At 38.5% G+C, this 27062-nt stretch overlaps 1 protein-coding gene across 28 annotated transcripts in view; it reads left to right on the top strand.

Moving 5' to 3' along the window:
* The window catches only part of LOC113231608 (calcium-activated potassium channel slowpoke), a 75401-nt gene extending 50219 nt beyond the window's left edge, over positions 1-25182 (top strand). Inside the window, exons 2-28 of one of the 28 annotated variants that reach the window (XM_026465980.1) lie at positions 3328-3389; positions 3590-3595; positions 3772-3868; positions 4022-4133; positions 4497-4648; positions 4841-5008; positions 7586-7677; positions 9947-10057; positions 11156-11261; positions 12328-12480; positions 12648-12803; positions 13560-13672; positions 14517-14672; positions 15041-15117; positions 15468-15500; positions 16404-16475; positions 18196-18258; positions 19076-19111; positions 19402-19534; positions 19998-20063; positions 20779-20950; positions 21736-21960; positions 22085-22382; positions 22503-22639; positions 22804-22940; positions 23358-23583; positions 23672-25182. In XM_026465980.1, the coding sequence (XP_026321765.1) occupies positions 3328-3389; positions 3590-3595; positions 3772-3868; positions 4022-4133; positions 4497-4648; positions 4841-5008; positions 7586-7677; positions 9947-10057; positions 11156-11261; positions 12328-12480; positions 12648-12803; positions 13560-13672; positions 14517-14672; positions 15041-15117; positions 15468-15500; positions 16404-16475; positions 18196-18258; positions 19076-19111; positions 19402-19534; positions 19998-20063; positions 20779-20950; positions 21736-21960; positions 22085-22382; positions 22503-22639; positions 22804-22940; positions 23358-23583; positions 23672-23770 (3258 nt within the window). In that variant the 3' untranslated portion in view covers positions 23771-25182. Of the gene's footprint in view, positions 1-3327; positions 3390-3589; positions 3596-3771; positions 3869-4021; positions 4134-4496; positions 4649-4840; positions 5009-6035; positions 6128-6802; positions 6895-7585; positions 7678-9946; positions 10058-11155; positions 11262-12327; positions 12481-12647; positions 12804-12975; positions 13089-13559; positions 13673-14516; positions 14673-15040; positions 15118-15467; positions 15501-16403; positions 16476-17081; positions 17133-18195; positions 18259-19075; positions 19112-19401; positions 19535-19997; positions 20064-20778; positions 20951-21735; positions 21961-22084; positions 22383-22502; positions 22640-22803; positions 22941-23357; positions 23584-23671 lie in introns of all 28 variants that reach the window. The other 27 variants (XM_026465981.1, XM_026465979.1, XM_026465978.1 and 24 more) reach the window with 27 other exon arrangements.
* The last annotated feature ends 1880 nt before the right edge of the window (positions 25183-27062 follow it).

Below are 27062 nucleotides of genomic sequence, written 5' to 3'. Positions count from 1 at the left end.
ATCAATTACCGTAATTAAAATCGTACGTTTACGTTAAGTTGGAGCCTTTCTGTCTTCCTACGTGCCATTTTCAAGGCACTTAAGTAAGAAGTTGAAATGTAACTTTATGATTCCAAGCAGTTGATGCAGCAGAAAACTCAGTAGAAAAAACTTTTGAAACTTTGTGAAAAGCCACTTCTAATCGACGACAGTAAAGTTTCTTCTTTGCAAAATGTTTCAATTGAATGATTTTGGTGTTCATTGAAAAAAACAAATTGCTTTAACTGAATTAACTTTGTGAATTAAATTTTCTTTAAGCATGATTTTATATAATGATGATTTTGTTTCGAGTTCTTAGGTATTCGCGATTATTGCACATAGGAAATGAAATGAAACTATTTTTATTATTTGTGTTTTGAAACAAACCAACGTTTCGGGCCTTTTACAGTTCCCATGGTCAGTCAACCGAGACCATAGAAAACAAACATACACGATTAAAAAATGAAAAATGACAAAAAAAACTAAATGTTTTTGTTGTTGTTCCATTCTGAATATTTAAATTGCCACAACATTAAAACTTATTTCCATAAACACACATAAGTGTAATTAATGACCAAGCCTCTAATTACATATTTTAATACTTAAAGGCGTAGTATAGTATTGTTCACTTCAGTTTTCAGGCAAGAAACAAAATGAGTACGCCATCCTATATTTCCGAGAAAAGCGCAACCGTATCTTTTCTTATGTTAATATAATAACCGTGTGGTTTATCTTCCCCTAGCATAAAGAATCGACGCATGTACAAGTATAGATGCAGTTTCGAGTATTTAGAAGCGGGATTCAAGGAATTATATGTTGTATAGATATTGAATTATTAAGTTCGAATTTCGACATTCTTGTGTAAGAAGAGAACACGATTCGATCAATTACTATACATAATAACTACTCACTTTGACTATAACCCTTAATCGATAGTTAATTATCAGTAATGTGATACCGATGATGTCTTCTGTTGTTAACAAAGATCGGCCGCCGAGATACTGTCATACGCGGGGGCAACTAACGCACCCCATATTGATTTTTACTGGCGTCATGTAACCTAAAACACAGGATAAATGACAAGACACGTGTTGGTAATTTGCACCCACAACTGGAAGCTACCTTCCGTTTGTGAGTGCAAGTTACCAAATTGTTTATTCAACACTACCCAAAGGTTTTTTTGTAATATTAACATGCGTTGATTTCAGAAGATTTAAATTATTATATGACTTGAAGCTTATTCTTGTGTCACTTCGGTGGCATTGGTTTCTAGGGCGTCAGAACACTAAAAGCAGCTTCATATAAAGCAATGCTTTGCTTGTGTCACCATGTGAGATGTGTGACATTGCATTTTATATCAGAAAGCAGATAGTTGAAATTAACTGTTACAAATTAACTTTTGCATTTCCAATCCATACAAATGGAACCGTCACAGACTAACATGATATTATGGAATTACTCTACAAGGACAGCGGTTATTATCATTAATCATTAATCACACAATCAATTGCAAGTGCATTATACATATTCACAATAATAATAACATTAAATTTTTTATTATAAAATTGAGCAAAGTTTGAAAACGAAGGTTTTCAATCAGTGCATGCTACCCGTTATGACATATGAAGCCGAGACGTGAACATTCACGATACGGCTACTCCATCAAACAAAAGTTGCTCAGCGAGTTGTGGAACGAGCTATAGTGGCAGTGGGCTGGCCACATCTGTTGAAGAACTTATAACCGATGGGGAAGCGAGTTCTTGAGTGGAGACTGTTCTGCAAACGTAATATAGGACTCCCTCTCGCCAAACGGACTGACGCTTTGCGAATGGCGGCTGTTGCGGCGGTAGCTGATGGGTGCGACAAGCTGAGGACCGGGTGAAGTGGCATCAGAGAATAAAGAATAAGAGAACGGATACTCTCCGCCCCTCCCTAGTTTTAGATACCGCACCACGCCCCGCACATTGCCGGTCACATTGACTGAACGACAACAAGGCTCCCGGCGAGCAGTTTTCGCGCGAAGACGGCTTTGATATTTTAATATAGTTTTCATGTTTTCATTACGAAACTTGTACGTTAATATAAAACATAATTTTACGTTACTATTTATAATGGTCGTGAATCGTGCTGTGTACGGCACGGCTGTTTATAATCATTTTCCGAAAAATGAAACGAAGTAAGTAAAAAAAACTTATGTCTGAGACTCATTCAGTTATGTTTTCTTTATTTACTTACTGCAGAATAATATATATATGTATAAAAAATACAGATTTATTATATCAATATAATGAGACGCCATGACTTCGCGAATTTTCTATTCGTAGTGCCGATAAATATTACGTAGGTAGTGAATGTATCTAATTATAACTAAACTTGGACACGCAATTTCAAATACCTTGGTTACCTTACTTAAAAGTATATGTCCGAAATATAACATTTTAAGTGCTTTTAATATATTTTTAAATAAATCTTCGATATTACTCTAGTAAGTGAATTAATGAAAAATATAATAATATATCGATATAAATACCTAATAGACATATATAATTATTAGGATTCTATTAATTGAATCATAGATAACAGATTCGCGTTAGATCACGTAACGTAATAGTGCGAGAAAGTGATGGGTAACCCTACCACTTCACGCACACAGTTGCGCGTGTGCAGATAGCGCCTTGCTGTATGTAGTAGTAGTAGGTAAACAATTTTCGACCGTTGTATGGAGTGTCCGGGGTGTGGTGGCGTGCATTGGGAGAGACCTATGTCCAGCAGAGGACTGCGATGACGATGCAATTGTGACTGCGTATAAAATGTCGCCTTTTTTAAGTCTTTCTAAAAATCACATGTGGATATTAATTTATTATGCGTGATAATGTTCTTATTCTGTCTACCTAGTTGTATTATATAAATTAGTTACTTGATGTCTGGATTATAGCTCGATGGCTTTGTCTTTAGAACCGTTTCACTAACACCTCAATCAATAATCAAAATAATTGTTCGACTATATTGTTCGATAATATTGTAGAGAAACACCGCAAGTCTTAACACAATCAAAACCTCTACAAAGTGTCACAGTCCAACAACAAAAAGTCCAGAAAAGCTGCATAATTTAAATTGAATAAAGAAAAAACAGGAAGGTAAATTTGTATATCGAAGAAAGCAAAGAAGTAACGAATGAGTATACAAACGGTTACGTTTACGTTTTCTTTTATTCACAACTTTACTTCCGATCATATCTGTAAGTTCTTCAAATATTATTTTGTATTTTGATTTCCTTTTTGTTTAAGTTCCTGTATCGTTCTATTTCAGGTAGTGTTGGTGTTCATCCTGAGTATAGCATCGCTGATCATCTACTTCATTGACGCGTCCAGGTAACAAAATTCCATTATTTTAAGGGAAACATCGCACATATTCCTCCCAAATATTGTAGGTATGTGCTTTTATTTTATGTAACGTACGTAAGTATAATCTAACTCAGGTAGGGCACGAATATTTGTGATGTTACCCTATAAAATTTTATTCAGTAGTTTATTTTATTAATTTTTTAATCTTGTGATAATGCTGAATAAAGGAATACGTGAGTCAAATGTTAAATGAATGTCGTCCGACATGTTCGCTACAGATAGTGTACCTATATGTTAGCTTATATTTATTTTTTTGCTGATTTGTTAGTGTTAGCTTTGACGTGACTTGTAACTGTTTGCATGTATGTGTTTGTTTATGTTTTGTAAACATCGATGTCCGTGGTTTCAGTGAAAAGGTGGAGAAGTGCCAGAAATGGAGTGACAATATTACTCAGCAGATCGACCTTGCCTTTAACATATTTTTTATGGTCTACTTTTTTATACGAGTAAGTATTTTCAATTACCAAGTCACCGGGATCTGGAAGTATTCAAGTGATCGATCTTCAGATTGGGAATTCACTCTATTGCTGACGTAAAAATGTTATTCAAAATAACTTCCACTATTTAAATACGTGTTAAAATTATGCTTTCTGTTTCAGTTTATAGCAGCTAGTGACAAACTATGGTTCATGCTCGAGATGTATTCATTTGTAGATTATTTCACGATACCCCCATCCTTTGTATCAATATACCTGGATAGAACGTGGATAGGTGAGCTTTTCCTTCATTATGTCAATTTAAAAGAAAATATTTTGAACACATAAACTATATAAAAATACTGTTTCGAAACATTAAAGTTTCGTAATAAAATACACAGACTGCAATACGACAAAAAAATTAGGCTAGATAGTAATTTGTGAGTTCAGCTGGTGATCGTACATATTCATAACAAATATAATATCCCATTTTTTATGTAGAGAAATAAAAAATTTTAGCTCCGTTCTCATATTGACCAGCTAAAATGTAGACCACATTTCATCAATCGCAGCTAAAGAGTACAAGTATACACGAGTAGACTTATGTTGTTGTTGCAGGTTTATAGAAACCATGTTCATATTTTCTTTTCTATTTCAGGGCTAAGGTTTCTCAGAGCTCTACGCTTAATGACCGTGCCTGATATTTTGCAGTATCTCAATATATTAAAAACATCGAGCTCAATTCGTTTGGCGCAATTAGTTTCGATATTTATATCCGTGTGGTTGACCGCTGCCGGCATAATTCATTTGGTGAGATCTTTAAAGAGTTACATCACTTTACGCAGTTTTATTTTTAAATACTTTAAAATAACTTAGTTCTAGCGACGAATGACGACTAGATCATTATCAATATTATACGTTTATTATTTTTAAGACCAAAAATCACTTGCTTCTTATTTTCCTTTGTCAAAGTTATTAACAGCTTTAATTTGTGCTTTTCAGTTGGAGAACTCTGGCGACCCAATGGAATTTGACAACGCCCAATCACTCCCTTATTGGACGTGTGTCTACTTCCTAATAGTTACCATGTCTACAGTAGGTTACGGTGATGTGTACTGTCATACGGTTCTCGGCAGAACTTTCTTGGTGTTTTTTCTCCTCGTCGGCTTGGTAAGTTTCATTTTCAATTTTAAGAATATGTAATTGAAATAAATAATAAATAATTTATGTTAATAATGAAATACACTTAACTGTTAATAAATTTGACCCTAAAGTTGATTTGCAAGGAGAGGCAAGTTTATCTCAACTTAAAAACACCATTATTTTGTAAAGGCCTTCAAGTCGTAAGACATTATGTTGCCCGTAATCAAGTAGAGTATGAAGTTATTCCGACTAACCGCCACGCTTGCGATTCCTTGCATAAAAGGCTGGAATACTTATGTTCTTATGTATAACAAAGCAAAAGGAAAATGTACTAAATCTGCCGAATGTCTACCTAAATATATATTTGGCAAGGGACTAATTAGACAAGCATACTGGTTAACCGCACAGCTCGTTGAATGGATGTAAGCCTGTCTAGTGCACCCTAGAGCATGTACAGTGACTCGATTTCGGCCGTCGGAGCCGCCGAGCCCAGCGCCTCCCGGCCGGCCCTGGCGCAGCGCTCGCCGTCGCGTGTGCAGTCTCGTCTTAATCTTTGCTTCCACTCGAAGGATCATCGCTAAACACGATTTGAGCTTTACAGTGTCAATGCATGAATGTATTTTCTTTTTCTTTTGCTTTGTTATGTGATATAATGAACTACCACGTCTGCGCTGCTGAAAAATCTATCTTAGCGTGCTCGTTGTAACGGAGACATAAGAGGCTGCTGGGGCCTGTGGTACGAGTACGAGGAGTTAATTGTCGGAGTGGACTGTGAAGGCGTCCTGCTGACGGTGCGCCCCGCGCGCCGGCCGGCATCCCGCGCCGCGTCCCCCCTCCCACCTCGCGATCTCTGCATGTCGCACCTGTGCCTGGCTGTATTCAGTTGCTCACATCACCAGTAGACACACACTTTCAGTTTATTTATTTTAATTTTGCTCCGCTACCGGCCACACCATACGATATGCCAATACTCGTGGTGGACATTGTCGTGCACCACGCGATGGTGTCCGTGTACACAAGAGCCAATTTTCGACGACACCATGGTCTGTTGCAGGCAATGTTCGCTAGTAGCATTCCTGAAATTATAGAGCTGGTAGGAAGTAGGTCCAAGTACAGTGGCGAGCTGAAGCGTGAACACGGAAAAAGGTATCAGTTTGATAATATGAAACGTTTGACGAAAGTGAAGGCGATTCAGTCCGCAGCCGTGTGTAATGCGCCGGCCGTGCTCGGCCTGAATCGCCCGAGCTCTCGGAGGCGATTTGAAATCATCACGTACTACAACAGCTTGCTCAGTGCCGTCAGATGTATTGTGTTATCTACTCGCGCGCACCCGCCAGCCCCGCGAACGACCGCGGCAGCGAGCTCGTCCGGCAACAGAGTGCGTGGCACCGCCACCCTGCTGCCGTAACGAATCGTAACCAGCAGTCGCACGCGCCGACTGGCTCGTGCGCGTGCACTACCAAGCGTCTATACCGAATGCCCATCGTCCTAGTTTAGGAACCGGCGATTCCGTTTCTTTTTAAGTTTTGTTCATCGAGTAGTGCGTACGTATCCTAGGCTTTGCATGTACCCGGTCACGAGTCCCGTCACGGCTTGCTACGATGTAGCTCCTGCTAGCGTAGCTCGGCACGGCACCCAAGTCCCGCACCCTTCCACAGTCACGTGTCACGTCAGCCACACACACACGCGTCACGCAGACAGACGACACTCGAGCCACACAGCCTTGTGCGAGCGCGCGGGCGCGGCCCGGGTCGGGCGGGGCGGCGGGCGGGGCGCGGGCGGCATTGCCCTCACTCACCTCGGTATTGCTGTGTATCGTAGGCTGTGTTCGCCAGCTGGATCCCCGAGATAACTGAGCTGGCGGCGCAGAGGAACAAATACGGCGGCCGGTACAACAAGGACGTCCGCCGCAGGTACCCTGCTCTCACGCCCCCGCTCCACATGGCTTGTTGCCTTCTTACCTCTCACGGTTTCGATCTGACTTGGTTGATTGAATGCGGAGTTTGCTAATGAAATTTATTAATCCTTCACTAGAATCGGTCTCTCGGTGCCGTGGCGCATGCTCGAAGAGTTAGCTCCCGGCGGCCGCGCCCCTCTCCCACACTAGAGAGACAGGCGCGCGGTCGACCGACGCACTACTAACTACATGCCTTTTTTCGTAAATTTTACTCGAGATATCATTGAGCTTTTTATTCCTTCTAACGAGACTAGAGCTGGAGAGAGCCGATGTAAAGTTTTGTAATGCTGTCGATAATGTAGTGTTTGGTTTGTTCGCTTGCACACGATGCCTGTCGCCACGCTGTAGCGCTAGCTCCGGCACAGAGTCCCGACGATCACACACAGCCAGTGCCCGCGCGCCCGCCCGCGCGACCCGGTCCGCGCCCCGCCCTGGTCCGTGCCGGTGCTGCAAGGCCTGTGCTCGCCACCCAGTAACAGGCGCCCGCAGCGCCACCGCCGCCGCCGCGCCCGCCGGACAGGAGCTGCTGGCGCAAGCGAGTCGCCGGCCGGGCACCTCGCCTGCTCGGCCAGCGGCTCTCTTCCGCTGCAGCTCACCCACTCACTCGATTTGAATGTGAATATCTTGTTTTGTCTGTCGGCGTTTAGGCGATATTTGCCAGTTGTATCCCAGAGATAATTGACTTAATCGGCACTAGACCCAAGTATGGCGGCACCCTCAAGAATGAGCGGGGACGCAGGTGAGCCGCTGTCTTCACTCCGTTCCGTTGAATGTGTTCCGTGTTGTGACATCTATCTTCCTTTTCCTCTCTTAGCACGCTTCTGTGTTCTCACTTATCTTTGGCGGGACGCGAGTCCCGCACGTTGTCTTTGTTTTTATGAATCGATATTGATTGTAAATTTACCTTTGACTTTGAGTTCAGTTGAATAGTGATCAGCAGATAGTGGCTAGTATTATCGCTCGTCATTATAGGTTTCATGATTTTGTTCTGTTAGTAAACGTACCGTTACTGTAATGTTACCGTACCGTAAGGAATGTGAACGTAAGCTTAGTACGAAGAGTTAAATGTTGAGTGGTACCGTAGTGTTGTTGGAGTCCGGTGTGCCCGCGTCGACAGCTCCTGTCCCGCGCGTTTCGCGGCCGGGGGGCTGTTGATGCTGCCGTACCTAGTGAGTGCTCCGCTCGCTCTCCTCTCCCTGCCTGCACGACCACTCCAATCCCTCTACTCTTTTCTTACCTATTCTTAATGTTGACCCTCTTAATGTTTTGTCTGTAATGTTATATATACTTTAAATCGCCCCCCTCGGTTAATTTAGTGTAATGTTTACGTTAAAGATTCATAGAGCGTGGCAAGGCTGTGTGCATTGAGGACATTTTTAACGCAAAATTTAGTTTAGTTTTACCATTCGACATGATTGATATCATCTTAGCAGCAATACACGAATCATTAAGTATACCAAATTTGTTGATTTGGAGTTTGCGGTGTTTTTGCAATCGTAAATTACAATTACAAGGTAGAGTTAAATTTTTAATAAAAAATGAGATCAGTTCCTTTGCCACACCTTAGATGAATACATAGCTTGCATGTTCCTAGTTTTTGAGCAATTTGCATTTTTAACTTTTTCTGACCTTTTTAATTGATTTACATTACTATGATTTAATGAATTTCACTTTTCTACCCTGATTGGTTTTGACGTTTTATTACAATAACCTCCATCATTGTACCGACTGTCGACTGTCTGTCTACACTCCCCTGTAATGTATGCTGCATAAATGTTTTTAATTTGAATTTATTAAGAATTGAGGATCCTGAACGTGAGCACAACTTTAAAATCATTGTCAACATTAAAATTTGAGATCATAGCCAACCCTTTTAAAGAATTTTATTGAGACGCAAGCTTTTACATACATTCCCCACCCGCGATCCATATGTAATGAAGAATGAATCGATATCTGTAGACAACAAGGGACCTTTAGCACTGCATTAGCACAGTTACTACCTAAACTTAAATTTGTATATTCCCTTATTGTTATATAGATAACGATGTTCCTATCATCTAACAATTTCCTTGGAACCGTCGAAGCTCCAAAATTATGTATAATATTACTCTTGGGTAGTGAAATTTTACACTCTTCATTGCAAGTCACTTTATCATCCTCCCGTACCAGTTCATGTTGTGGTTATGATTTCTTCGTTGTTTGTAGCGTGGTAGATGAAATAGTTACACAAAATCCTGAAGGATACTGAGCTTTCTAGTCAAACTGTTCATTTTTTTGTGGTGGTTAACCTATTTCCTATCACGTATCTTATTCCGAACCTAACCTTTTCTCTTTTAATTTAACGTAATAGATAGCAACACCACAAATTGATGAACAAATAAATTTGTAAATTATGGAGGTTTCTAATGGCAACGTCTTTATTTTCATAAAATATCTGCATTATGTAACTTTCAGTACAGTCACGTTTAAACGATATTTTTACAGTCGCTGATCGTTGGTCAAACCACCGTGTTTCATTCTTTCTATTTTATTTCCTTCTAGTTTGGTGGAAATAAAGACGTTGTTTGTCGTATTGTAGTTCGTAATGCTTCTTCACGTAATGTTTTCTTTAACCCTGTTGTGACCTTTATTTCACTTTACTGTTTGACTAGTAATCAATGGTCCCAGGTGTTAAATAAGACTCCAAATTGCTGTCTGTCTTTCCTATCTTTTACGATTAAGATGCTTCTTCAAAATTTGCTTCTTCAAAATTAAAGTAAGCCGACGCAACAATTTTACCTCTCAAACCTGTCACGGCTTATAATTTTTGTTTAAATTTTGTAAGCCACGAGTGTTTTCAAATCCGCCTTTTTTAAATCTTAAATATCGAAATTCAAGGAAAGTTTTTAAATTTTCAGCAAATTCCGCTTTGACTGCTTCTTTGATTATTTTTAATGCAGTTTGGTTGTAGTGGCACTATTTGGATTACATACTTAGACGATATTATAATACTATGTTACGGTTTTCAGGCATATAGTTGTATGTGGACACATAACCTACGAATCAGTGAGCCATTTTTTAAAAGACTTCCTACATGAAGACCGAGAGGATGTAGACGTGGAGGTTGTTTTTTTACACAGGTACCACAATATACTTTTTATCACATTCATAAAAATGGCACGATATCAATTTCCAAAGACATTAAAATATTAACACTAAATTTCAGTAAAGAGATTGAACAATTCAGCTCTTGTAAGCACGGAAGAATTGCTGATTACTGAATACCTATAATCTAATTGAATTAGCTAAACCCACAGATAATTAATTATTAATTGTTTATTATAAATAGGTATAATTTAATTATTTAAAACGAAACTACCAAATTTCCTGGATCGTTTATGCTTCTGTGTTATACCTAATAAACTTATTTATAATTATGCTTCGGACTTAGATCTGAAAATATTTAGTTTATTCTATAAACTACAACGTTTTGTGCGCTACGGAATTTCAAGCAACTTCATCAATTATGTTTTTGTTAAGATTTGTAGCTCTCAAATAAAATTCGTGATAAAATTGTTTTCATACATTCTTGAAACCTCGAAGCACACACATTTAAATTGTAAGTTACATACCTACTCAAAAAAAACTCAAACAAAGTAATACTTATTAAAGCAATCGAATTGCGAATTTTGAATAGCAAAGGTGGTGTATCATGTATGATCCAACGACGCTTTCAGAAAAGAGCCCGACCTTGAGCTGGAGGGTCTCCTGAAGCGTCACTACACCACCGTCGAGTTTTTTCAGGGTACTATGATGAATGCCGTCGACCTTGAGAGAGTCAAGGTTAGAGTAAGACCAAATAGCGCAGGCATTAGTTTACCGCACGGCCGTATTTATCATTGACGCGTCTACGTGAACCAGTACTTTTTTTTGTTATGTGCATATGACCGACTTTATCTTCTTTTAAAAAAATGCTATCATAGTCACAGTAGGATTTTATCACTTTGGTAACTTTTATCTTGTGATTCTTTTGATGCAATCATTGCTTTTCACGACGGCACGATGGCAAATTGCCTCGCCGTCACGTTGCACTGCCACGCTTGCGTGACGGCGGGGCACACGCCTGCGTTCTATCACACGACTGCGTATTTTGGTACTACTAGAGTGCATGGTAAGGTCAGCCCTCGACAGGCGGTGGATCGTCCGTCCCTATAGTGTTAACTGAGCGTTGATGACAGGAAACCGCCCGACCTGGAGCTCGAGGGCCTCTTCAAGAGACACTTTACCACTGTGGAATTCTTTCAAGGCACCATTATGAATCCAATCGACCTACAGAGGGTAAAAGTAAGTAGCATTGCACACACAAGGTGTGATCTTTTGGGAGTGGTGTCGATTTAATATTGTACAGACTGAATTTTCTCTAGACGTAGAGCGATGCTCGTTCACTGATTTCTTCCGTGAGGAAGTTCTGTTGGAGCGATGTACAGTTCCCTTCTTTGCCATGACTTGAGCGCTATCTGTGCTACCGCTACTGTTAGTGTGTGTTCGGCCTGGTCCGGCACGCGGCGCGTCCCAAAGACGGTGCCCCATGCTGGTCCGGTGCGTCTGTGTCTCCTCTCCCGGCCAGGCCACGGCCTCGATGTTATTTACTGTCTGTACGAATAATGGGTGTTGTTTGCGATGCTGGCCCGAGTGTACTCCTACTCTAAACAATCGATATCGCTGACTTGTACTGTACAGGTGTCCGAATTCGGACACACATTGGCATTAATGGCAGCCGAAGAAAGTCTTCCTTTTCAAAATCACCCCCTTGATATTATATAGAAGTACAGTTGTCGATAGTCGATATTGTAGAATGTTTACAGTAAGTCTTCGGTGCATGGCTTTGGAATGACGACGGTTAGTGGTGAGCATGGCTATAAGTACTACCTCTTAATTTTAATACCACCCGCTTCTTCCTAAATCAAAATGATCGCTAATGCAAACAACGAAAATCTAATTAATATTTTTTTTACAAAATCTATTTTAATATGCAGATATTATCTGCCGTGGTGATCATTTTGATTGTATGTTTAGTGTATTTGTGCTTCCGTCTTGCATGATACTTCATGCTTATTTCTTCACTTAAAAGATAGTAGATTTTAGTGTTAGAGCTGTAGGTAAATAAATCAAAGATATTTTGGACAGATGTTGAAATATACATTTTATCCGTTTATATTTTTATCAAGTGGCACTACAGTAAAAAGAAACTAAGCAAATGTTATCAGACATAGTTTTTGATAATTATAGAAATGTTGTTATACAGTTTCAACTTTAATGTAATAAACATTAAATGAATGCATATTAATACACAGCTTTTTGTTGAGCAATCTTCTTACTTGACGTCTTCAAAAATATAACAAATTTGTAGGTGCACGAAGCGGACGCCTGCCTTGTGCTAGCCAATAAATACTGCCAAGACCCCGACGCCGAAGACGCAGCCAATATTATGAGAGTCATTTCCATCAAGAACTACTCTGATGATATCAGGGTCATCATACAGTTGATGCAGTACCACAATAAGGTAAAAACTACCTTTGTTGGATTAACGCCATATTCTTCATTGTATCTGAATTTAACCACTGGTGATAAAATAGCACAATATGCATACTTACACTCACAATATAGGTAAGGACTACGAACCTCCAATTACTACGTAATACTATATAATTTCCATTTATTTAATTTCAGGCCTATCTTCTGAACATACCTTCGTGGGATTGGAAGCAAGGAGACGACGTGATCTGTCTGGCTGAGCTGAAGCTGGGTTTCATCGCACAGAGCTGCCTCGCTCCGGGCTTTTCCACCATGATGGCTAACCTCTTTGCCATGAGGAGTTTCAAGACGGTCAGCTTCCTTCGTATACCTTTCTCCTATATCTTTGATATTATAGATTAACTAGGCCACGAAGTACATTTGAAGACGCATTATTTGTTGCAACATATTGGTATACGAATCAAAATTACATCTCACGTCTTCAAGTGTACTTGATCTAACTGTTTATGCGACATTTCCACAGTCCCAAGACATGGCAATATGGACTAATGACTACATGCGCGGTACCGGCATGGAGATGTACACGGAAACTCTAAGCCCAACGTTTGTCGGGATCCCGTTCAGTTTGGCCGCAGAGTAAGTGGGCGATCGAGCTTGCAGCCTGTGACATGAGCCAACGTCACACTCTACTTTCCTATACTGTACAAGCGTCCGATTCCATCCGGCAGGAAAGTCGTCTCTAACAACCGATTATGAATAATCGCATAGCTTTTCCCTCGTTTCATGTTTCCCGATATTCTATTCCTTTGCTAGCTTCAAGTGGTTTGATTCTCAGTGTTTTCAAATCTCTTGGTGTCTTATAATAAGGTACTGCACTGAATTACTAAATCCGTAATGTTTCCACAACCATGTAGAATGAAATAACAGAAATCAAGGAAGACGATGTACTAATACAGGTATATTAATATAGGATACTCTTACAATAAGGCACAAGAGAGTTTCCAGCAAACGGATAGTGGGTGTTAACGATGATGACATCCATTTGATGGCTGCAAACCTGTGACTAACACAGCACGAGTTAGATCGTCACTCATTCATTGATTGCAGTCCCCCGACACACAAGCTTGGCAGAACGATTACCTGCAGGGTACTGGCTGCGAGATGTACACCGAAACATTGTCGACCTCCTTCACGGGAATGACCTTCCCTCAAGCGAGCGAGTAAGATCTTGGGCCACCCTGCCCCGCCTGCACCCGCACCGTAGACTGTGTGCTCGCTAACCCCTAGCTGATTGAGTGTGCACTGATCCCAATTTAAGATTCGTTAGATCTTTGGTGTAGGTTGTTTTGTACTAAACAATCTTACTGATTTTCAGACTAGATTGTGCATGTTGAATGGGTAAATGATTTAAAAAATCTAGCGGTATGTATTGGTTAATTCCTAGTTTATGTAGAGTAGTTTGATACGCATTTTATTGTCTTGTTGTTTTTATTGTACACGATTATGAACAATGTTTCATTTGTAATGGTAACAAAATATTTCAATTCTTAATTCTATAAAACCTTTACTTTTCGTTTCTTTATTTTTCTCTTTATTCGTTTTTTTTTACTTTATATTGTCATCAATATCAGTGCAGTAAGAAAAATCATTAAAAAACTTTCTTCGACGAATATTTTTATAGTATTATCACAGTACCCTGTATTTCCACTTCCCCACTTATGCTCTTGCACTTCTGCTGTTTTACACGCTTCAGTTTCCTGTCTGTCGATGTTGTCTTTCTTCCTACTACACTTTACACTTCACTCACAATTCTACAAATAACTATTCTACTAGTAGTTTAGAAATGTAATGATAATAATACGTGCCAATTATACTATTATTTTAATGCATGTAGCAAACACTCTTTAAACTGAGCTAAAAAGGTACGTCAAAATTCGCTTAGTTAGTTCCATTTGAACAAATTTTAAACTGTCCAATATGAAATAACATAATTTAGACCCAATTAGTCAATGCTGTTAAATAAAAGGCAAAGAGAAATGGTACAGCTTATTTATTTGTTCTTAGATTGTGCTTCACAAAATTAAAACTACTCCTGCTCGCGATTGAAATCAAAGGTGAAGAGGGTGCAGATAGCAAGATATCCATCAATCCCCGCAGCGCCAAGATACATGCCAACACCCAAGGTTTTTTCATTGCACAGTCAGCAGATGAAGTAAAAAGGTAAAGAGACTATTTTATTGTGTTTCTCATTACCAATAAAAACTTTTTCATTTCAATTTAACGATCAGCGCCGGTAGTCCCCCTGCCTATTAACCTTATGGAAGAGCACTATTACCTGTGCAGGCTTGCTTGCACAGGGATCTTGTTAGTCAGGTCCTGACCCCAGGTCAGTTCGTTGACGCAGACTTCATCCGGTTCTCAAAAGGTGCACGTACAGCACCGTACCTACTGTCGAGACATTTAAGGGTCAAATGAAACCAAAACTTAGGTATTTTTAAAATTTTCGGAAGCAATGCAGACGATTATATTTTAAATTCATTTGATTACCTTGCGTCCGTAATCATAATACTTTGTTATTTTGTTTCCAGAGCTTGGTACTACTGTAAGGCCTGCCACGAGGACATCAAGGACGAAACTCTTATCAAGAAATGCAAATGCAAAAACTGTAAGATCATTGTATTGCTTTTTAAGTCCCATATACTCAAATCCCTTAAAACAAGTTTTATTTGAAATATTAGCGTTTTAACACGTCTAGCCTGATCAACAGCTAACAGACGATTCTGTGACATTCTTTCTGGAAATATTCAATGTTCTTATTCACGAGCTGTGTCCTGTGTATTATGTATAAGTGGTCACCAAATAACACAATTCTCTTAACTTTTTATTAATAATTTCTGTCACAAATATAACACTATCAGTGTATAAACACGTTGACACAGCAGACTTTCTCTCCACTCACACTGTTTACTGTATACTGTGAGAAATTAATGGAATATTGTTCGGCTAAACTTTTAGTGACCGCGCAGCGGAAGGTTGGAGCCGACCTAGGTAACTTGCACCACACCTAACCTCACAAATTGACGTTTTCCGATTATTTTTCGTGTCTATAATTTGAGTTGCTTTAGTGGTGTTGCGTCCGTACCTCACAGACTGGATCGGCTGCAAGGCATTCTCTTGACCCGTGCTCGTTCACACCCTATAATTTAGCGATCATTGTGTATGTCCGCTCGCTCGTTAATGGATACTGCCACGATACGATGAAGCACTCTTGACACTTCACCACTTTTCTATGCCTTGAGCATCTCGCTCTGTTCTGATTTGTTTAATGGATTTAGTGCATCATACAATGCTATACTGACACGAATCACGAAATCAGAATCAGGAACAATATAAGCACAAAATTTTAATCACAATCTATCAAAATTTACCACCGGTGCAAATCACAAAAAGTTAGAAACATTTGATATGATGCACTTTAAAGCCCAGCACAAAAAGTATATTGCATGACTCAAGTAGAAGTTAATATCGCCAAGCAAAATTGCACCGTCTCATTATCCGAAAACACCTACTTAGATATAATGTAATCCACGAAAGCATGTCTCAGAAAACATCAGAGTGAAGAAAATCATAAAGTGCTAAAAGTAATGATTGTATCTACCATCGAGAGTGAGCTTTGGAGAACACGTAAAAACTTTATAGAGCAGTTGCGGCTTGTCTGTGCTAATGACAGTGACTAACACAAGGTCAAGGGAAACTAAACAACAGTCACTATCCATTACATCATCAACGAAACTTGATAGCATCAAATTCTATAAATCACGGAACATATACCTATACAACAACCCAATATTGAGAGTTTGATACTATCAATGTCCAATAACAATAACTCCTTGCCCCAACGATGTACATAGGAGCGTACCTTCGTATGTGTCAGTGTTTGGATTTTTACAGATGTCGGAATGATGATGATGCAGACCGGGATGGTGAAACAAAATCTTAATACATATCGAGGTTTTCTCGACGGTACGGAAAGGAAATGAAAACTATTCCATATTACCGTACCTCACAACACGTTTAATTAGTTTGTTTGCATCAACTAACCATTGCTCATAATGAACGACATGATCTGAGCTAGAATATACGCTAATATCACGATTAAACGAACACGCAGCTAGTATAGTGCAGCAAGGCTAAGTCACAGAGCAAGAATACCTAACTACAAAACGCTTACTCTTGACAAAGAAAGGCTACAAACCTAAATTATATGAACACGGCTCACATCTAATAACAATCCAAATTCAAAATTTTAGGCTTAATACCGTACGTGATGAAATTATTTCTTTTCCAGCCCAAACTCTTTGCCATTAAAAATTACCGTTTACTTATTGCAACAGTTTAGTGGCAGATAGTTTAGGCACTGTACTATGAATCGCAACATAAGGATCACTGTTCACCAAGTCTTCCTTGTCTTAAAACACAACGGGAGAAACCGTGACTTTTCAGCTTTGCATCTCTGTCTGCATAAATATAATTTGCGTTAATTATTCTATAAGCCCAAACCTAAACAATTTAACTAAATTTATAATGTTAATAGCAAGTGAGCTTTAAACCTCTTATTTTTCGGTTCAGTGGCTACATTCAGGAAGGGCGTACGAGCCGTCCAGATGGTTGGCAGGGCAAGTACGTAACCTAAATGTGTAACATTCAGTGTACTATGTCAGTGTGTTTATAAGTGACATGACCGGTGGGTGGATCACCCAACGCGGGATTATAGCAATATCGTGTCCTGTATCATTGTCTTGTCTTATATAAGTTAATATATGTGTATTTACTCTGCAGTTAGATGTTTGCCTCTCTTTAGCCGATTTATCAACATCGAGAGACATTTTGTGATGTCATTTATTTATTTTGGTGTTGTTGTTATTATAATGAATTTCAATTTCATAGGAACATTTTTGATCCCTGATTTCTGCATCGAAATAGACCCTCTGATATTGATGTTGTAATAGTGTTCATTGGAGTTACGTGTACTTTTATTATGCTTCGAGATTGAAAACGATTTTTTAATATGTAAAACCCTGCTTAGGGACCGTTAAATTAATTAGATGGCCCGCCTCGATAGAACCGTCAGGATTTAGCAGTGATTGGCTACTATACAGCGTCCGTGTCCGACGCACTAACTGGTATCTTACGATTGCTACATTCTAACTACATCATAGCAACTATTTGATTATTTTCGCCTACAAACCATAACGTTAGTACGCTCGGTGCCATCTCCTGATATCTCACGCCCTATAATCACTTTGTCATCTCCCTTCGCATTAGCTTTAAATTCATTGTAAAAAAGTTATAAATTCGTTTAAATCAGAATTAAACATTTTAGTAGTTAGATAGAACACAAAGCTTCTCTATTACTTAGTTACTCGTTTCTTTTTGTGTGTGTTTATCAGTAGCTTTATTAGTTGTATGTTGCATGAGTATGTGTTTGGTTTGGTAATAAGTATTAAAAATAATTTTCAATTCATATCGATGTTTAAATATGCGTTCGGTTTCACCTTTGACATCAGATTCAAAAGAACTATGCCTAAAAAGCTTAGTCAATAAGGTGACACCGAATGAGTCATGTAAGATGAGACATTTGTAAGGGCGAATCCACACGCTGCTAACAATGCGCTGTGCCAGTAGGAAACTGTATTTATTAAGTGGGTGTATCGGAATGCGAACTTGTGCTGATGTTTTGCAGATGACCACCATCCTCCCCCCACCTTCACGCCGCCAGAGTTGCCCAAGAAGGTCCATGTTCGAGGTACATCTCAGGCTCAAGGACTGAGTGTTTTCTCCTTTGATTTTTCTTTTTTTTTAATCATCGGCCCACACTTTACCATTGACCAGCAATGTGCTTCGTTCATAGGCTACCAGAAAGTAGCCTGCACTTAGTTGCTTTGTCACGCATTTTCATAGCGAGCACTGAAGCCTTGAATGGCGAGGTTGCCATTTTGAAAATTTTATGAATTTTGCTTAAACAAGGCATGAATTGACCCCTGGCTAAAATTGTAGAATAAACACTTAGATACTATCGCTTCAGCAAGCGAAGATCCATTTGCGGTTTCAAATTAAAAATCGAAATGATAATATGAACTATTAAAAGCTCGGTTATTAAAAGTTATGGTTTTATTTTCGATACCAAATAGTATCATTTATTTATTTTTGCATCACGTTTTACTTAAAATAAGCAACCAACCCAAACCAAAAGTTAAGTTTCATAGACCTGTGCTTCTTGGTAAACTCTAAAGCGGACATCATTCTGGTTTGTGCCCTGCGCCATGCATTGAAAGTAACTCCTCATGGCATTGCATTTATCCGTTTCGTTACATCTCTTTGCTCTTGAATGCATCGTTGATTACGCTTCTGTTGTAGTTATGTTATTAAAATTATGTAACATTAATAATATGCTTTTAGAGAGTATACAAATATAATACCTGTGATTTATTGGTAATTAATTGAATGATTTACATGAAAAACAAAACGAAACCAGATGAGAATAGTCTTACAACTCGAATTGCTGGATTGGATATTATAACTCCAACGACAATATCTCAATGCAAATTACGATTGTTTTGCAGGTGAGATTGCTAGAGAAAGAGGAGAGGATATCAGCTGTGAGTATTTAAGGAATCATTTGATTTAGAAATCGTCTTTCGTGGACGGTAAAACACTTTATTGTGGTTTATTGCTATTGTGCCTTGAGAACGATTCGAAGTAAATAATTAAAAATTTTATCACAGATATTAAACTATTACCTGATACTAATTAAATTTAATCGACTTAATATTAATAGGTTGATTCGTAAATAATTTTAACTATGTAGGTACTACATGCCCTTAAAATTCAATAGATGTAAAACATTAAACTTACATAACCCTAACCTAATATCAAGTTCGTCCACCAGTAATAAACCGGAACCATCGAAATGCGGCACCAGCGTCGTTACTGTCCCCAATGGCCAATCAGCTCATGAACACAACTACCACGAGACAAGTCAATAAAGTCAAACCAAATGTGAACAGAGCACCACCGGACACGTAAGTAATTTTAATCCATTTTTTGTAAAAGTTAAAAACAAAACATACACAAAACATTCAAAAAGGCCCCTTTGAATCGTTGTTTACTATATAAATTTTATACGAATGGGCTGAGCGAGTTACAGAACCACTTTCTTCTAATTACATTTGTCATAAGTAGAGATACAACGTATAGATTTGTAACAGAACATTTGAATAGAAAGAATAGGTAAACTCAATTTATAATAAACAAACCGTAATACACGTCTGAATAAATGGACAAGTAAACCTTTAAAACGCATTTTAGTTCCTTCTGTGTTCCTTATTTTATCTGTTGTGGCTTCGAAGCCTTAAATGTTTCGGCTGTCAGTTTTTGTTTGGCACATGTGCACTTCGCACAAATGTCTAGAAGAATAAAATTAAGTGTGCACATTGGTTTCTTTAAAACTTTGAAAGCAACCCAGACGTTGGCCCTGTGTTACAGGAATCCTCAGGATCAAGATACGAATTACCAGGCCTACCATCTTGCCTACGAAGTGAAAAAACTCATGTAATTCAAATTTCTCAATTAGATATTTTAGTAGTTTTGACTTGTGATGATTCGATAGTCATCCTTTGACTTTTGTAGAAGTAGTGCTTGCTTCACAATTCGTATCTAAGTGAGTTCCAATTAGATATTGTGAATTTTGTGATACCCGAAGGGATATTTGAACTTTCTTTACATTGTCATGTGTGTTAAGTCTGCACTTTCGACCGGCACGGCACTTATATTTTGAGTATTGGTGGGTATGCTTGCTCCACATGTTTTGTCTCTTGTACCTGTTTTATATCACATTCAGATAGTATTTAGCGCTTTTGGTAGAATAGTTTTTGCATTAAACCTTTTTCAACGCGAAATTCAATTTATTACACTACTCGTTATAGTTGGTGTGTCCTTATTAATGAACAATATATAATTAACGTTCAACACATATTTGTTTGACAATGACTAATAAACCGATAGTTCATTATTACAGATAGGTCCAACTGTGACGAGACAACATAGTTTAAAAAATTATTCCTACTTAAAAAAAATTTAGTTTTTCAGACCGGATTTTGAACTAGACATTCCACATTGATTTATTTGTACAATACTCATATCGCATTTTAATCTTAGAATTATTCAATAACTATAAAAGTAAACCCAAGTGACAACTAATATAAACCAAACTTTTAATATTTAAAAATAATTTTACTCAAATGGTAAATGCCTCCTTCCTACACAGGCCCACAAGCAGAAGTAGTGGGGGTAACCAAAACAGCAATGGCGTCAGTTTGCCAGCGGGCCTGGCAGACGACCAGTCGAAGGACTTCGACTTTGAAAAGACTGAAATGAAATACGACTCCACTGGCATGTTCCATTGGAGCCCAGCGAGGAATCTGGAGGACTGTATATTAGTAAGTAGCCGAATACTTTAGGGAATATGGAATAGGTCCCAACATGTAGATAACTGAGAATTGTTTTATGACTTGTCATATATCAACTTTAACAAAACGATAATAACTAATAATGTTACTTGTAAATACAAAACCATAGCACTGACTTAAAGTGCTTTTCCACTGCTGTGCTTTTTATATGGATATATGTACACATATTTTTGAAAATAACACAAGGTACATTTTTTGAAATATCTAATATTTACATAATTTCGAAAATGTGTGAACGTTTACATTTCAATGCACGCGACTGTATCCCACAATATCGCAATTGACAACCCGAGCACGCGCGATATCGTACGAGACATCGTGAATCGTATTTCCGTTGCAGAGTTAATAAAGAGTCTATGTAGGCAGCAGTACGGTTCAATGTTACATCAACAAATATTTCAAATCTCGTCTCGTCCATCCTCGTCAATCCCGACCATTTCCACCCAAGATGCGCTAGGAGAGAATTGATATTTTGCCATACAAGTTTTAAAAATCGTCTCGCCTCGTCTCGCCTCGCCGGTGGAAATACACCCTTACACAACAAGAAACATAACCTTCACTAACAAAGCCACACTTTCTGTCTGTGGCAATAAGACCTAGATGACGCTACGCTTAAGGCCTTTGTGTATTGCAAACTTTTAGTAATAGCACTTGTTTGGTATAAGGCTTAAATAAATTACTATTATAGTAATTAAATCTCACAAATATATTTCCATTATCATGGATACTAAAATACATACCACTCTCTCCAATAGGACAGAAATCAGGCGGCTATGACGGTGTTAAATGGCCACGTAGTAGTATGTTTGTTCGCGGATCCCGATTCGCCCCTGATCGGGTTAAGGAACCTGGTGATGCCACTTCGTGCGTCCAACTTCCACTATCACGAGCTGAAACATGTCGTCATCGTCGGCAGTGTAGAGTATATCAGACGGGAGTGGAAGATGCTTCAAAATCTACCTAAAATATCTGTACTGAATGTGAGTTATTATTTATTCTTCTATACAGACGTAAAGAGTCAATTCAATTCATCTTCGAGATGATTATTTCTGAACAAATGGGGTTTAGGCTGATGTTTTAAAGCTTTTTTATTATTGATTAAAGGGTTCACCGCTAAGCCGGGCCGACTTGCGTGCAGTTAACGTGAACCTCTGCGACATGTGCTGCATTCTCTCAGCGAAGGTGCCATCGAACGATGACCCTACGCTGGCCGACAAGGAAGCTATTCTGGCTTCGTTGAACATCAAAGCAATGACGTTTGACGACACGATAGGAGTGCTCAGTGCGGGCACGACCAATGGGAGTACAGGGAATACGCAGCCGCCACCAGGGGCACCACCTGCGCCCGTTCTACTCCAGAGAAGAGGGTCTGTGTATGGTGCCAATGTGCCTATGATCACAGGTGAGTTTCTACAGTAGATATTGTTAACAAATACAGTCATATTTTCTTTGAACAATTATTTGGTGGTTTTGATAATCTTATTCTAATTTACATTAATTAACTGCATTTTCTTTCCAACAGAACTGGTGAACGATAGCAATGTGCAGTTCCTTGACCAGGACGACGACGACGATCCGGACACCGAACTGTACCTCACGCAACCGTTTGCGTGTGGCACAGCGTTCGCAGTTAGTGTGCTCGACTCTCTTATGTCCACTGTAAGTATAATGTATGAGAACTCGTAATACTGCCGAGCTACTTAATTTACAGCTCTATGTACTTACTTAAACCAAAAAGCTTTTTATTATTTACCTGAAGTTGAAAAAATCTGAATTCAGCTTATTTTAAATCATCATATTCAACTGATTCAACTTTGTTGCAGACTTATTTCAACCAAAATGCCTTAACGTTAATCCGGTCGCTGATTACGGGCGGCGCCACTCCAGAGCTGGAGTTAATCCTTGCTGAAGGAGCTGGACTCCGAGGTGGATACTCCACAGTTGAGAGTTTATCGAATAGGTAAGAAACTTCTTATTTTATATTACATCATTTTAGTAGGAGTAGAGCTCCTTGTGAAAGAGTTCGTCCAGGGAAGTTCTGCCACCTTACCTATTTCTGCCACCAAGCCGTAATGTGAGCATTACTGCGTTCCGGTTGAAGGGTAAGGGAGCTGGTGAAATTACAGGCACATGGGACTTGTCAACTTATGTCTCAGGGTGACGGGCGAAGTGGCAGTGCCCCTCAGATCTTTGTGGTTTAAAGCTCTGCGTAGCTGTATCTGTTATGGACAGGTGTGTCGCTTACCAGCAGGTGCACGGCTTGTTCATCGTCACTTGGTATCATAACGAAAAATACATTTATAAAATAATACTATCATACGTTCCAAACATTTTTCATTTTTTATAAAAAATGTAAAAAAACATTCTTTTTTATCAGGGATCGGTGTAGAGTGGGTCAGATATCACTTTACGACGGTCCACTGGCTCAATTCGGTGAAGCTGGCAAGTATGGAGATTTATTTGTGGCGGCACTGCGGGCATATGGCATGTTGTGTATCGGCCTCTACAGATTCCGAGACACTTCGTCTTCGTGCGACGCGAGCAGTAAACGATATGTCATCACGAATCCGCCAGATGACTTCTGTTTGTTACCCACGGATCAGGTATGACGAAGTTTTGTCTTTCTTTTATTGAACTGTTACAAGTTTCAGATCAAAGTAAAACTTACGCTCATCAAAATTTTTTGGACAGGTGTTCGTTCTAATGCAATTCGACCCCGGCGTGGAGTACCGATCCAACCGGCGTGCGGGCTCAGCGACCGGTAGCAGCGGCAAAGACGACGCCTCCTGACTATTGCTGTGCAGCGCCCTTACGGACGGGCCCTACTCCTACATATAGGAGCTCTGTCCCTCACCATCACTGCGACAATCCTGCTCGCATACCCAACTTACAAAACCTCAAGCCCACAAACGTTGGCTCCGTTCCTTATTTTATACCTATTCTCCCTTGACTGGGCGTTTAATTTCATCCGCTTGGCCTGTAATTGGCGATTATTTCCTTTATTTCACCCCGAATTGCGTTCATTTTGTTCTGACAATCTCCAGTTTTTTACACGAAGACACAGCACTGCACTGCAACTCACACTTGAACTTTTGCACTCTTGACTGTTAGAAGATTTATAGAAGATAAATTCGATAATAACGTTCTTGGTTGCTGTTGATGTGTGTTTGTGCTGAATGTGAAATAACAAGATAAAACGAAGTGAATCCATAAATTGCTGCTTACTTCGGCACTGTAATCAATCCAAAAGAAACATGGATCTTATTATATATTCCACACCAAGACCATCTATGGAAAGGATCGCTACATATTAGTTGATTAAAACCCTATTTGGAAAGCTATACCGTAAAACATTTTCCTCAATTACTGATCTTCCGAGCAGCAAAGTCTCTGTATGTAGGTACTTACACCTTTTATTTTAGGCACATCACAATTTGATTTCTTTTTTTCACACCAAGAATGAATTTACGTTACGATCTAGTCTCATAATTATTGAAATATGTAAGTAAAGTAGATATTTCATGTAAATTATTTCAAAGGAGGTAAACTGCTCAATAAATATGGACCTTTTAAACTTTTAATTGCACGAAGTAAATAAAACAAAAGGACATTATATAGTACTGCAATCCCGTAGCGAATACTTATCTTCATTTAGAACACCAATTTCTTAACTTTTAGCTTTTTCTCTTTCAATTTATTCTATTACATTTGTATCTAATTCTTATCTGAAATTTCTTAACATTTTAAGCATTTAAAATATTCATCGACTGATTGACATTTTAGTATAAGCATTATGCATCACACATCTTCGGGTATTTTGGGGAATATACTCATGTTACATTATGCTTAAGTTTTTTTTTATTTTTTATTGATTTGACGGGGAATTCCAATATTTAGTTGATAAGTTTTCTTCTTTAATCTTTTTCTGTATTTTTCTATATGCACGTGTCGTAGAATGCGTACAGTTCCATTGCTCATACTTTTTGGTTTTTTTTTTATTATTTACTAGTAATATTCTAAGTAATGTATAAATTGTGGAAGGTTGGCCTGAACAGTGTCTTCAGTCTAGTATCGACACACATCGATTGGTGTAGGATATTTTCTGTGTAGATTAAGAAGTCGATTGCCAAAACCGTAAGGAATCTGCACAAAAAATATCAATATTCGATTTGTGTCGACCAACTTCACGATTTTAGTACCACATTTTGTTTATTTTTTTAATAAAAAATATTATAGTTTTATTTGTTTTTGTTTTTCTTTTGTTTGTTTTCCTAATGTTGGGCGCGGGATTGTCTAAGTGACGTGACTTTGGCGCTGCACATAAATATAACACCTAAATAATTAAAACGAATTACGCGAAAATAAAATGCCATTGCATGTATGATATGAATGGACATCGAGGGGGAGGCGGTGGTGAGAGACGCTGAGTGCAAAGTGTAATGTTGCTGTAAATGTGTGATATTATTTTCGAAAGGTCGTTGTTATTATTAAATTAGGGCTTTTGAAGCCTGCGATGTATTTAGAGTTAACTCCGGGTGCTTTGACGATTGTGGACTCTTCATAGTATAGTTACTATGTTGATTGATTTAGACAATGCTCAACTTTGACCAACTGCACACAACTAAATTATAAAACGACTAACGACAAACTTGAAGCGGCGGTACAGTCGGTCAGAGTTGCTTTTTAGAATTTACTAGATATTAGTTGTTGGCATCACGAAATAGAGTTTCATTCAGGAGTAGTGAGAGAAAACAACGCAATTAATTGATTAGTACAACATGTTTGATAGAAACTGATGAAAGGATTCAGCAACTAATCGCAAGCTAAACACTTGCATTTTTGTTTAACACCAAATAAAATACCTCAATTAATAGTATCTAACTACATTTATCAAACATTTTGTACATAGCCGCCTCATATCGTACCTATCTATATATATCATTTCATCGTTCGTTGTAGAATAGCCAAAACCGGCCTTAATGACTCAATGTGTGTTGAGTTGTGCGTGTCACATACATGTGTGGTCAAGAAACGATGAGTCCTTATCACTGGTCTAAAATCAAATGAAACAGACCCTTGTGTCAAGGAATTGAAAGTAACATACTGCCATATTTTTTATAAAACCCAATAACATAATCAAAAAGAAAACATCAAAAGTACAAAAATATCTGGAGAGAATTTCTTATTGGACAGTAAGATCGACCTCGAGCCGTGTATTGAGCTGGTGTACGGTACGCGTAAAATAAAAACAATGCCTGCACAAATACCCTACCTGCACAGGAATCAAAACACCCTGATAATACCTACTTTAAAACAATTAACGAAAAAAACACGGAATCTTAAAATTTATATAGTTTTGAGATGGTTGTGCACGATAGATTATTTAAATTTAAATCGAACTAATCGGTCTGTCCAAAAATTTAAATTTTAAAGTATTATCTTGGCTTATTTGGCCATGCTCGGGCGCCTCCTGTAGCGAGTGCCAGCTAGAGACTGGCGCAAGCTGCAAGGACGCTGCAGCCGCGGCAAACGCGTGCTAGCAGGCTAGGGCAAGTATAGAGATGACCACCTCAGACCTGTGACGTAATCGTTAAGTTGTAATTTGGAGCTTGATTCTTGGTACGTAGTGAACCATGCATGCCACTGAAGCCCTAGACGCCAATAGGTACCTAATATTTAGAGTACCGCATTCAGAAATCAATTTTTTTTTTATTTTAGCTAGAATGTTGTAAATAGTCAAATGTAATTTTGTATGTTACGTAAGAATTTTTCAAAGTACATCTCCTTTGCATTAAAATAGAAGGCTACGGCATTAAAGTTTATATTCAATACTATCGTGTGTAGTTTGTTGTGGATTAGGCTTCTACGTCACTGTATGCTAGTTAGGTATAGAGTTCGGACGTCTCATTGTAAAAATGTAAAATACACGCTATTATTTTGGATTAATATGAATGTTAATTAAGATTAATATTAAATGACGATTTTTCCTTTAATATTTTTATACAGCATTACAAATATTTATCGCAATTAAAAGTTTATAGAGGTGGGTCAGTGTGCAATTTAATAGTTTTAAAATTTGTAT

This window comes from Hyposmocoma kahamanoa, unplaced genomic scaffold (assembly GCF_003589595.1).
Source record: "Hyposmocoma kahamanoa isolate Upper Pololo Valley unplaced genomic scaffold, ASM358959v1 66, whole genome shotgun sequence".
Taxonomy (NCBI): domain Eukaryota; kingdom Metazoa; phylum Arthropoda; class Insecta; order Lepidoptera; family Cosmopterigidae; genus Hyposmocoma; species Hyposmocoma kahamanoa.
Note: the sequence above shows the minus strand (reverse complement) of the source record. Positions and strands in the feature narration are given on the sequence as shown.